Source organism: Vanessa atalanta, chromosome 6 (genome assembly GCF_905147765.1).
Source record: "Vanessa atalanta chromosome 6, ilVanAtal1.2, whole genome shotgun sequence".
Lineage (NCBI taxonomy): Eukaryota > Metazoa > Arthropoda > Insecta > Lepidoptera > Nymphalidae > Vanessa > Vanessa atalanta.
This window is the reverse complement of record NC_061876.1, coordinates 12,360,006-12,372,225: the sequence shown is the minus strand read 5'-3', so window position 1 is coordinate 12,372,225 and position 12,220 is coordinate 12,360,006. Positions and strand designations below refer to the sequence as shown.

Genomic DNA, 12,220 nt, shown 5'->3' with positions numbered 1-12,220 from the left:
TATAGTTGTTAATTTTCCAAAAAAAAATACCAGTATATATTTGACCTTTTATAATACAAAATAAATGAAAAAAAAGTTTAGTTGTGACTAAAAAAATGAATTTATTATACCATAGCACACACTTGATTTATCAGCTGCATATATTATGTAAAAATGCAATTATCATATAGATAAAAGTTACCAGATGCTAAAATCTCTAAAAAATATATTTTACAAATTATTTCTTATTGAAGGATCATATTAATTCAAATCACACTCAAAAATTTACTGTTAAATTACTAAAGAAAAAAGATTTACTTCTCATTATTATGATTTTCTTTCTACTGTCCAAGTCTATATTTTATATATACAATGGTTAAATACAAAAATCCTGGCTGAAACTCCATATTACAAAATTAGATTCCCTTAACTTAAGTTATATAACAGATTAGTAAATTTTTAAATCACTATATATTTTGTTTTCCTTGGAAATATAATTATTTACATTTAAATTTTCTTTACAAAAAATAAATATGACAAATATATTGAATACTCTAAAAATAGCATTCTTTTAGCATACTATGAGCATAGTTATAGATGATAACTTAAGACGACCGACAGCTGTATCACAGTCTCAACTGTGGTGAGGCATTATATTGTTTATTATATCATAATTTGAATTTGAAGTATCGAGACTATTACTGGGACTACCGCTTATAATTTTTTTCATAGCCTGTCTCCGTGCTGCATATGCAGACATTCTAGCTAGCCTTGCTTGTCTTTGTTCTGGGCTTTCACTTGCAAGTCTTTTAGCGGCATATGCTGACATGCGTGCTAAACGACGTGCTCTTTGTTCACTACTCTCCTGAGCAAGGCGCTTAGCTGCATATTCAGACATACGTCGCAACCGAATAGCACGTTGATCAGGAGTTTCATTTGCAAGTCTTTTAGCTGCATATGCTGACATTTTAGCAAGCCTTGCTGTTCTTTCTTCTGGTGTCTCATTTTTAGGCCCAGAGCTTTTTCTCCTTGTTCTCCTTGCTGGGAGATCAATATTAAGTGGATCCATTTCTTGTATCATAGATTCTGTTTCATTCGTTTCAGGAGTACTACTTTCGATACTAACGCCATCGTTCTCTTTCTTTATTTCTCTAAAACCGAAATTGCTTTCGCCAATAGATAAATTTGTAGTATTCATTGTAGTAACAATAGAATCTATAGGCTCAGATTTTATCGTAGAAATCCATTTATTGTTTGATTTGGCTATCACCATTTTCTTCCATGAACTATCAGATGCTCTTAGATCACCCATATTGATTATTTAATGATAATGGTATCCACAAAACCATTGTTTGCAAAAAGAATGAACAAATGTGGTAATTCAAATGTAATTCACGGTAATATTTTTTAGGAAAATACAACAAATTATTTACTGAAAGTTCAATGTAAATATCACATTAATATAGATTATATTGAAAATTTCAAAGTTTCAAATCAGAGCAATTACACGTACAGATGCGGAATTTAATATGAATATATTATGTATGAAATTCGAAATAAAGAATTTAAATAATAATAAAAATGAAAACATTATGAAATGAATAGTTATTTTAATTATTTTACTATTTTTATGTTGGTGATTATTAAAAAGACGTTGCTGATTAGTATCCGACTTTTGGTTAATAAATTACCTGGAACTAAACGAAAGCGGCAATACTGGCGACGGCGCCTGAGCTGAGTTGTCAAAAAGTTGGCATTTCTTCCATCTGTTTTATTTTGCTGAAATCTATTTCTATACACTAAAGAACGAGAATGTAACATAATTTGATTTGTGCCGTAATATTTGTGTTTCTAATTACTTACGAAGACTTAATTTTAGTGACAATCTTATTGGAAAGATTTAAAAAATATTAAATGAGAACTTAATTTTGCGCGATGTAAAAATTATCAATTTCAAGTTATTATTTAAGTCGAGATATAAAGAACTATCGTTTTGGTAATAATAAAACTGCAATTGTGATTGTTATGTTAATGGTGACATAATGGTGTAATTGTTATTGGTTTTATTGTGAATTTGTATAAACATATAATAATGGACAACAACATGGATTCTCCGACAACTGAAAGTCCTCTGCCAGAACTTGAAGTTCATGACTGTGAGACTGACTACTCAAGTATTCGAGGAAAGGTAATATTGCGAAGACGAATCGAAGTAAATATTTTGTTGAAAACAATTACGCGCCAGTTAAGAACACCATAGTAGTATTTATATTAAAATTTAAATTTAAAAGAAACTAACAATTTAAATTTTCATAACATAACGTAAAATGAAGATATATACAATACATATTCAACAAATTCCCCATAACAAATGTTGTTGATTTGTTGCATCATGTTTGGTTTACAGTTAGTCAACCCTAGCCTCCCTAATATGAATGTAATTTGTAAACAAATGATGAAATACTCTACCAACACCCAGAACAAAGATTTTTAATATAAACTAAATTATAAAGTTTATGCTTTCCCTCCATTTAATTTATAAACAAATAAAAATTATAATTAATATATTTGCATGTATTAAATTTAATTAGTTTTATACAGCATAATTGAATAACATGTATATATTTTAGATGATACTTGTGAGTCCAACAGCTGATGAGTATGATCTGCTACGCAAACAATTATTAGAGAGGCTAGACACGGGAAACGGTGAAATTATTTATGACATTGGCCATGGAGAGGGTGAGTCTTAAATTGTATAATTTGATTTACAAATAAAGTATTATTTAATTAAAAATTAATTGATTTACAAAAATTAGCTTATTGGTAGGGCTTAAAAATTGACATCTAGTGTAACTTCAGGCACGGGAGATATAATATCTCAGGTGTCAAGGGTGGTGGTGCATCAGTGGTGTAAGAAATAATTTATATTTCTTGTGGCACCAATGTCTATTGATTGGTGTGATTGTGACCACTATCCATTAGGTGGACCATATGTCCATTTGCCCACCCGTTTATTAATAAAAACATATTTCACAACAAATTTAATGTTGTGAAATATTTTTTATTTTTGTAAGACAAATAATCTGAAATGAAATAAGACATTTTTTTATTTAGCTAAAAAGTATCTACTATACTATACTAATACATAACATGTTGTGTATTATCAACAAAATCACTCCACAAGTATGATTACCACAATCACAGGCATCATTGATATGATTTCATAATTTATGATAAGTTTTGTATTTCATCATATCACATTTCATACATTATTTTAATTATTAAAATAATAAGAAAAAAAATTGTCTCCATTATATTTATATGATATTTTTTATTTAATTTATTTAGTGAAAAGGTGATCTGTATTTGTGCCTTACACATCCAGCAATACTTTATTTATCATGCTAAGTTTTTGTATTAATTCTTGGCCATCAAATAGTAACTTTTGGCTGGTTAGTTGTAATTATTTCTTTATATTGCATCACCTATTTATTATGCTTCTTTAATTGGAAAAATAATATAAATGATAAATAGATAAAAAAAAAATAACTTGAGATGAGGAAAAAATAAAATAAAATAAATTTCAGATGGAATATTTAATTAAACTACATTTTTAATATTAAATTTTCAACACGTTAGTTAGTGTATTATGCTGTTCACACAATATACATTGTTGGCATTCACAAGATAGTTTCAGTATAATACTGTAATAAATTTATAATGTTCTACTTAAGGTCCATAAAAACATTTGTATTATTTATTGTTTATAAATTATAATAAAACAAAAATTAGTTTTATAACTGATGGTGAAGAATTCGAGTCATATGCATAGTTATTTTTCTACACATAAATGAAATGTTGATTACACAATGGTCGTTAGCGATCTGATGTTGCAACAATCTACTTTCTTGCATTGTGTTATCAGTTCTGACAAGACATATAATATTACCGAGAATGACTCACTGAGTATGGTAGTAGTGATTTTTGAACAATATTTATTTGTAGTAAAGTGAATATAAGTTTAGCTTAAACTGATTGAGTTTCCATGTGTTAGATGGTCGGGGGTTAACAGAGGATGAATACAGCGCGTCAGTGGCGACGCTACAGTCTCTGGTGAGCGGGGAGCGTATATCGTGCGTCGAGCTGCGGCGCTGGGAGTGCGGCACCGGTCTCACCGGCCAGTATCTGCTACGCACAGAAGTAGACCATAATGATTTTATGGAAATAAGGTGTATATCTATTTACCTCTTTAGATTCTCAAGACATTGACTAATTGTTCATTTATTTGTTCAACACACTATATTCAATATAATATACAAAAGCACGTGCTTTCCTTTAGTTTAAAACATTTTTTGATTTCCATAATTTCTGAATGAAAAAATTATGAAGATTTAAATTGCCTTTAAATAAGAAATGTTTTAAATGTTTCCACGTCCGTTTGTTTCGTTTGCAATCATCTTAATATGTGTTGGGCGTCGGCAGGGTCGCTGTAGTGGGCAATGTAGATGCCGGTAAGTCCACCCTACTGGGAGTGCTGACACACGGCGAACTTGACAATGGAAGAGGCTACGCTCGACAGAGGCTGTTCAGACACAAGCACGAGGCTGAGAGCGGGAGGACCAGTTCCGTCGGGAATGACATATTAGGATTCGACAGCCTGGGTAATTGATAAAGTTTTAATTAATGTGTAGCCGTTACCAGCCTTCCGCACAAAAATATACTAATTTAATTATAGTATAGATCGTAATTCTTTTCTTGAATTATTTTTTTACAAAATTGCTTTGTAGTATCGAACCGAGATGGCCCAGTGGTTGAAACCGTTAATGTTAACCGATCATAGCGGGTTCTAACCCGCACAAGCACCACTGAATTTTCATGTGCTTAATTTGTGTTTATAATACATCTCGAACTCGCATAGGAGCAACGTAGAGGAATCAGCTCAAAACCCTCTCCTTTAATATGTCATATATTTGCAACTATTACTTATATCGCATTTCCACTGTAGGTAATGTGGTGAACAAGCCCGAGCACGGCGCGCTGGACTGGGTGAAGATCTGCGAGAAGTCGTCCAAGGTCATCACGTTCATCGACCTGGCGGGACACGAGCGGTACCTCAAGACCACCGTGTTCGGCATGACGGGTCACGCGCCGGACTTCGGCATGCTTATGGTACGGCAGCTTACGATTTCGACTCCTGGAAATCTCCGTCCCTCTCCTAGCACCGGCTAGCATATAATATAGTAATGCTTTAAAAATTAATTTTAAGTAAATAAAGACATCACAAAACAACAGACAAGTTGATCGATTGCTCACTTCTTATACTCATGATCGAACTTGCTATTGGACATTGATACTTAAACTTTTTATATGTTACAAATAATGCCTAGGAAGATGGCGAGCAAAGTTTCTAAATAATTTGGTAACTGACGTTATTAATAGTGGCGACAGAGCCCTACGAAACAATAACGACCGCGTCTGCCACCGTCGTTATCCAGCTCCCTAGCATATGTCTGTATAACTGTTGGCGCGTGGTCAACGAGTCTTGTGAGTGTGTGTGTGCGTGCGCAGATCGGCGCGAACGCCGGCATCGTGGGCATGACGAAGGAGCACCTGGGGCTGGCACTGGCGCTGGCCGTGCCCGTGTTCGTGGTCGTCACCAAGATCGACATGTGCCCCCCCAACGTGCTACAGGTAACTTGTGTTCCCATTTTAACTGCATACATTTTATGTATATATCTGCATTTCGTCGCACTATATTATATTATTTTTTAAAGTGTAACATTAGTTAGATTAGTTTTGTATATTTAATTCTTAATACTTAAAAGAATTAAAAATTAAATATACAAAAAAACATGTCTTTTTTTCAGTGAACAAATCTTAATAAAAAATCAAGCAAAATTTAATAAAAATCTATTCTGTCACAATTTAATATAATAAAAATCCTTTGGAAGAATGAAGTGTGATTGTCAATATTAGTAAAGGAACAAGAGAATGTTTTATTTTTCAGGATAATCTCAAATTACTAATCAGGATTCTGAAGTCCTCCGGATGTCGAAAGGTGCCGGTGATGGTGAAGACTAGAGATGACGTTATCGTTAGTGCAACCAATTTTGTGTCTCAAAGGTGAGTTTTCTCAGTATTCGCTGACATTAAACATTGACACAGCCATTTGGACCGGGAGATGATGGATTTATCAAATACACCTGATGATAATGTTTATATGGTATATTGTTGTTACCCTTGCTTAAAACTTATACGTATACGTATAATTAACGGCAGACCCGAACAGGAAGCTCTAGTTTATCGTACCGATAATATTATTAAGTAGTACTCGTTCATTCCAGACTGTGTCCCATCTTCCAAGTGTCCAACGTGACCGGAGAAAATCTAGAAATGCTGACGATGTTCCTGAACCTTCTGAAGACCCGGATGCCCTCTCAGGACGACAAACCGGCCGAGTTTCAGATCGACGACACGTACTCCGTCCCCGTGAGTGCCGCACACAGCGACAGAGTCCTTCAGACTTAGATACATTCTTGTGTCCGTCGGTATCATGGTGTCCCGCCGCAGGGCGTCGGCACGGTGGTGTCGGGCACGACGCTGGCGGGGCTCATCCGGCTCAACGACACGCTGCTGCTGGGCCCCGACCCGCTGGGCCGCTTCACGCCCATCACCGTCAAGAGCATCCACCGCAAGCGCATGAGCGTGGCCGAGGTGCGCGGCGGCCAGACCGCCAGCTTCGCGCTCAAGAAGGTACCCCACTCGAGTCCTTGCTCGGCCGGCTGCATCGACGACAACGATCCATCATAACGACTATTTTAATATTATCTACCTGAATATTATCGTCAATCTATCTTATTTTAAAATATATATATCTATTTTATTTTATTCTAATTTGTAAATTATTAATCATTAAAAAAATATAAATTATTCATGTTACTATACGACACACATGGTATTGCTTACTTTAATAACATATCTTATTTGATATGATATTTTAGTGAGCAATTATTTTTTTTTGGCAAAAAATAAAAATTAATCTAATAAAAATAGTGACTCCTTCTCTCATCCTTCATTTGACAGTCTTAATTCATCTCGACAATATTGCTATCGGGATTAGAACCTGCACCATTCCAGTATAATTCAGAGAAGCTCTCCATTAGACCATTGATGCTTGTGAGATGGTAGCCGAAATAGTGTTCCTGCTTCGGAGAAGGATATTTATTGAGTTCGAGATGACAAAACTTGGATTATCAATTATTTTTATATATTTTTAAACTTTGATTTTCATATATTAAAAAAATATCGTTTACTCATATGTTATATGATTCCCTTGTATTATCTAATCATAAAACAGACGCAATGTGAAAATTAATTTATTATTTTTATAGTGAGTATTTAAATATTTTATTATTTTATAATATATGTTCACAGATCAAGAGGTCTCAGATCCGCAAGGGCATGGTAATGGTGTCTCCGGCTCTCAACCCACAGGCTTGCTGGCAGTTCGAGGGGGAGATCCTGGTGCTACACCACCCGACCACTATCTCCTCGCGATACCAGGCCATGGGTAAGTATTGTGCCCTTGAAAATGACACTTAAAATATTTTTATTTTTCATTTATTGTTAATATTTCACTCTCCCTAAAAAGTGAAAAGTATGATAAGTACTTTTCACTTTTTAGGGAGTTTTTTTTTAAATTTAAGTATAAGAATGAATTAAAGTTTTAAAATAGTGATGTGACTTCATTTAATTTTAAATCCCTGCTTGAATTTCAGTGCACTGCGGCAGCATCCGTCAGACGGCATCTATCCTGTCCATGTCGCGAGAGTGTTTGCGCACGGGAGACAAGGCACTCGTTCGCTTCCGCTTCATCAAACACCCCGAGTATCTCAAGTGTGGCCAGCGCATGGTAACGTCCTCCAATTTCAGCACTTGTAGTTATTTTGATTTAATATTTAAGTGCAATTATGACATCCATTCGTTCGGAATTCAGATACCGATAATAATAAACACCAAATGACGCCCTTGAGGTGCAAATGTGCACTAACGCAGGTGTATTCGTCAATCCCCCTCTAGGTGTTGGAGGCCCGCACAGGCGGGCCGACCAGGTAGTATGCGTAAGCGATCCCGTGGCGCCCGCCGAAAGACGGAGAGGGTACTGCTGGTTTTTTAGTAGGTAAACCCAGCGTGCCTGGGCGCACTCGGCGTCCAGGGATCCGGGGAGACCCCCCCCCCCACTTACCATCACGTGGGGGTAGCGCGTAAAGCGTTTTTCCAACGAGAAAAAAAAAATAAAAAAATAAGGTGTATTAGTCAACGCCAAGTTTAAAAAAAATGCTAAGGAATGCTTGTGTGCGAAAGGGTGCTATACAATTAGTGAGTTTATTATTGATAGCACATCTTGGGAATTAAACGATCGCCTCCTGGCTATTTCTTATCATATTCAATATATGTATTTAATTAGATTGAAAAAAAAAAGACCCGCTGAGTTTCTTTCCAGGTTCTTCTCAGGTCAGGGTATTTCCTTTTCCGAACCGGTGGTAGTGATTAATTTGTGTGTAATTCGAAGCATTATTATTGTTATTGAATCAAAGAATTTGAGTTTGAGTAATGCTCGAAAAGTCGACTCAAGTAGCGTGGCCCGACAGGTGTTCCGCGAGGGCCGCACCAAGGCCGTGGGCAACGTGCTGCGGCCCGAGCCCGCCGCCGCGCCGCGCGCGCCGCCCGTGCGCCCCGCGCGCGCCCCCCGCGCGCCCGCCGCGCCGCCCGCCGCGCCCGCGCTCGCCCCGCCGCCCCCCGCGGTCCGTGCCTTGTAGCTCATGATCGAGATGTTTTTTTATAAACATTGATCCATTTTACTGGATTTATATTTTAAAGCCTTTTAAAAAAAAAAAATTGTTAGGAATATATCAAATTGGTAAAAAGTTGTAAAATTGTCTATGTCTTTAATTAATCTAATTGTCTTTAATTAAATCTAAAATATTTCAAGGGTCTGTATGAGTAGGGTCTATAGGGTATACTCTGGAGAAGTCTTTTATAGTATTTGGTGGATAAATAGTTAAGCAAGTCTTATAAACTTAATACTCCACTCCACTTCTAGTACGCAGATTATAATTGATGTATGTGACAGCTTGACTAGTTCTACTTTCTTTACCAGTGTGCGTATAATGTGGCCAACTGTTGGCCGTTATATTTTTCGACGCGGTCTTAATATATAAATAATCAAAGAAACTCGGTATGTTCATTGTCCAGACGCAGGAGAGCGACGTGACGGCGGTGGACTCCCCGTTCGAGGTGCAGACGGACAAGCGCGCGCCGGCGCGGCGCCGCAAGCGGCACGACAAGCCCGCGCCGCCCGCGCTCGCCGCCAACTGAGTGCGCTGCACCCGGACACCCCCCCACCCCCGCCTCCCTCCACAACGTGCTCGCAGCTCCGAATCCTCTTACTGTCCATGCGAACCGTACTCGAAGTACTTTGTTCATTAGTAAACTTAAGCCTACATCGACATAATCGATGCCAAAAATTTCCGTTTCCTCTCCGTTCTTTTGAGCTAGCATACCGACGATCTTATACGAGGATACTGCAGTGCAATTAAATAACAAGACGGAGCTAAATTAATAGATATGCCTCACGACTGTGACAAACAGCAGTGCACGAGACTGTTCCTTTTCGTATATATTCGCATATGGCAATACTTATAATTCTCTTTATTTTTATAGCAAGATATTTAATCACGAAAACCTCTGCTTAAAAGAGCTCAAACTTTACATATAAGTAACACGTTTGTCATTTGATTTAAACATTAAATGACATGAAAATACTTCTGATGTCATATTTATAGTTTAAAGTAATACATAGTAAGTTTTATATAAATCTCATGTACTTTACCACTCGACGAATAAGATGACACCTGTGCGACCACGATAAGGTAGGATGTGGTGTGAGTTTGAAGTTGATTTTAGTTATAATCTGTGGTCATAAATATATGACTTGTCGCTGTTCGCCCAGTTGTGTCTGATTGTGTACTAAAAAGGTCTTGAAAAACTATTTTGTCTTGAATTCGTATAAAAAAATATTTATCTACTTTTACATACTCTATAGGCTATGTTTACATACATTTTTTAGAAAGTAACATAATTTTTTATGGGTCAAAATTAGTAATAGTTCTTGCATTAGATAAAATAGGATCTACTGATTACCTCGTCAACTGTACATGTGATTATGATTAACACTTTGCAGATATTTCAATAAACACAATCAATGCAATAAGACAGACAAATACTGATAATGTAAACTGTCCTAGAATTTTTATTTTTTATTATATTGTTAAAATTTAAAAGTGAAATTGTTACCTTACATCTTTTTGTTAAATTATATGTCGCAGATTATATGCATTCATGGAATTTGTGTTAAAAAATATATTTTTTATTTTGTGTGAAAATGGCTTAATCATTTATTTGTAAAGGAACCTATTAAAATTTGTCATTCATAAATCAAATTTATACAGTGAAATCCAATCACCAAAAATTTCAGTATCTGAAAATTAACAAATTAATTGTGTGTGGACTAATCTATGTGATGGGGACAAATATTGGGCTAAGATATCTTTTAACATGTTTTTACTAAATTTTCTATAAATAAATAAAATATTTTAAATTACAAATAGTTACTACTTATATATACACTGGTCTCTTGAGATACAATGTATTCTTTGTATTGTGAACTCGATGATAAGCCTTGGAAGCAGGCTTATAATTTCGAAATTTATTTTTTCCCTAGTATGGATCAAATTAATACCAATTGATCCATTAGTGTTGCTAGTTCTTTGCTTCATATCATATAAGTTCAGTATTCACTATAAGTACCATTGTAATGTGATTTTTTTATAGTGTAAGTAAGAGGATATTTTTATTGATTTTGAGAAATAAAAATAGCTGGAACTGTAAATGGTATTTTCTTGCATAATTATAATGTATACTTCTAGCTTAGACTAGGAAACCAAATTCTACAAGGTAACAAATCTCCATAAGCACACAATTCTCAAACCTATAACCTGATATTTGTTTTAAGCTGTTTGTAATGCTATTTTTTTAACTTAGTTTTGGCATCATCTATACCTTCCTTTATGTTTTGACTAAATTTTCTATAGAATGATACAAATCTATTAACTTGTTGAGGATCCATAGTAGACAGCTTTTCCTTCCCTCTAAAAAAGACTGAGACAGCAAGCTGAGCTGCTCTTCTTACTGGATAGGAATCCGCAATCTTCTGAACAAGTTGTTCATTATTTGCTAAATATCTGAGTATTGTTCGTAATGGCATTTTCGTATCATTTAAATGATGTTTCAAATGAGCACATATTACGATACTTTTGTAAGAGTTCTCTTTTCAGTCTTAGTTGAGTTCGAAGAATCTCAAACTGTTTTAATTGATCTTGTTTGTTGTATTCTATTCCTGGGAGACGTCTAATCTGAAACATTATTAATAAACTTATTATACATACTATAAGTAAAAAAAACAAGTACAGATTCTATATTTTGTACTTAGCCTAAAAGATGAAGTTAATAAATCAGGTAGTTGTATGTTAAGAAGGATTATATTGAAGAAAGCAAACCTGAGAACGCGCAATATCAAACTTCTTTTGTAATTCTAAGACCTTTAAGCTGCAATCTTGAGACTCTCTGGCTTTAGCTGAGTTGTCGTGAAAGTCCCTTTCGACACTACGTAATAATAAAAACATACTATATTAAACAATTGTCAAATAAATGTGACAATATCTTATCTAAAAATAAAATCGTACAAAAATATACCTTCGTATGATTTCGTAAACAATCGGTAAAAAGTCTACGTCTACTTCTTGGACAGTTAACGGGCTAAAATTATTGGGATCGGAATGATCAGTGTTGTTTTCCATAATTAACGATTATGCTTAAAATAACTTATAAAATTCACTTGCCTAAAATATTAATATGACTAAAAAGTCAGGGGTTTGCTTAAAATTGAAATAATTTCACATGCTTGGGCAAATTACTCAAGACAAAATTGACAAAAGTAAATTAGCAAACCTCAAACGTCAAACTGTCAAATGTCCATTGTTATATAAAAAGTCATTAACAGCTAATCATTTGATTTGGATGTAGTTCAAGGAAGGATCATATAAGTATTTCCTTATACAACTGCACACTAAACACTACTGCCACTACTATATTCCAAGTTCAAATATATATATTATAT

The 12,220-nt window shown here is 35.0% G+C and overlaps 3 protein-coding genes across 3 annotated transcripts; 1 reads left to right on the top strand and 2 right to left on the bottom strand.

Moving 5' to 3' along the window:
* Positions 1 to 103: 103 nt before the first annotated feature.
* On the bottom strand, positions 104 to 1,436 carry LOC125064690. The gene has a single exon (XM_047671874.1). The coding sequence runs from the start codon at positions 1,289 to 1,291 to the stop codon at positions 614 to 616; it is 678 nt and encodes a 225-aa protein (XP_047527830.1). The 5' UTR covers positions 1,292 to 1,436; the 3' UTR covers positions 104 to 613.
* Positions 1,437 to 1,708: 272 nt separating this feature from the next.
* LOC125064530 (GTP-binding protein 1) lies at positions 1,709 to 9,515 on the top strand. Its single transcript, XM_047671627.1, has 13 exons — positions 1,709 to 2,167; positions 2,610 to 2,721; positions 4,037 to 4,211; positions 4,465 to 4,643; positions 4,988 to 5,151; positions 5,551 to 5,673; positions 5,990 to 6,105; positions 6,327 to 6,471; positions 6,553 to 6,735; positions 7,417 to 7,552; positions 7,761 to 7,894; positions 8,634 to 8,786; positions 9,238 to 9,515. The coding sequence occupies exons 1-13, from the start codon at positions 2,072 to 2,074 to the stop codon at positions 9,358 to 9,360; spliced, it is 1,839 nt and encodes a 612-aa protein (XP_047527583.1). The 5' UTR covers positions 1,709 to 2,071; the 3' UTR covers positions 9,361 to 9,515.
* A 1,650-nt stretch (positions 9,516 to 11,165) lies between these two features.
* LOC125064531 (mediator of RNA polymerase II transcription subunit 9) lies at positions 11,166 to 11,936 on the bottom strand. Its single transcript, XM_047671629.1, has 3 exons — positions 11,797 to 11,936; positions 11,601 to 11,706; positions 11,166 to 11,456 (listed from the first exon to the last, which is right to left on the bottom strand). The coding sequence occupies exons 1-3, from the start codon at positions 11,898 to 11,900 to the stop codon at positions 11,316 to 11,318; spliced, it is 351 nt and encodes a 116-aa protein (XP_047527585.1). The 5' UTR covers positions 11,901 to 11,936; the 3' UTR covers positions 11,166 to 11,315.
* Between the last annotated feature and the right edge of the window lie 284 nt (positions 11,937 to 12,220).

What these genes read in the sequence shown, in the direction of transcription:
- LOC125064531 (XM_047671629.1), bottom strand. Translation starts at nt 11,900, where the DNA reads ATGGAAAACAACACTGATCATTCCGATCCCAATAATTTTAGCCCGTTA. An exon ending in GTTTACGAAATCATACGAAG is followed by an intron (nt 11,707 to 11,796) that starts GTATATTTTTGT and finishes ATTATTACGTAG; the next exon opens with TGTCGAAAGGGACTTTCACG. An exon ending in TTGATATTGCGCGTTCTCAG is followed by an intron (nt 11,457 to 11,600) that starts GTTTGCTTTCTT and finishes ATAATGTTTCAG; the next exon opens with ATTAGACGTCTCCCAGGAAT.
- LOC125064690 (XM_047671874.1), bottom strand. Translation starts at nt 1,291, where the DNA reads ATGGGTGATCTAAGAGCATCTGATAGTTCATGGAAGAAAATGGTGATA.
- LOC125064530 (XM_047671627.1), top strand. Translation starts at nt 2,072, where the DNA reads ATGGACAACAACATGGATTCTCCGACAACTGAAAGTCCTCTGCCAGAA. An exon ending in TGACATTGGCCATGGAGAGG is followed by an intron (nt 2,722 to 4,036) that starts GTGAGTCTTAAA and finishes TCCATGTGTTAG; the next exon opens with ATGGTCGGGGGTTAACAGAG. An exon ending in ACGACACGTACTCCGTCCCC is followed by an intron (nt 6,472 to 6,552) that starts GTGAGTGCCGCA and finishes GTCCCGCCGCAG; the next exon opens with GGCGTCGGCACGGTGGTGTC.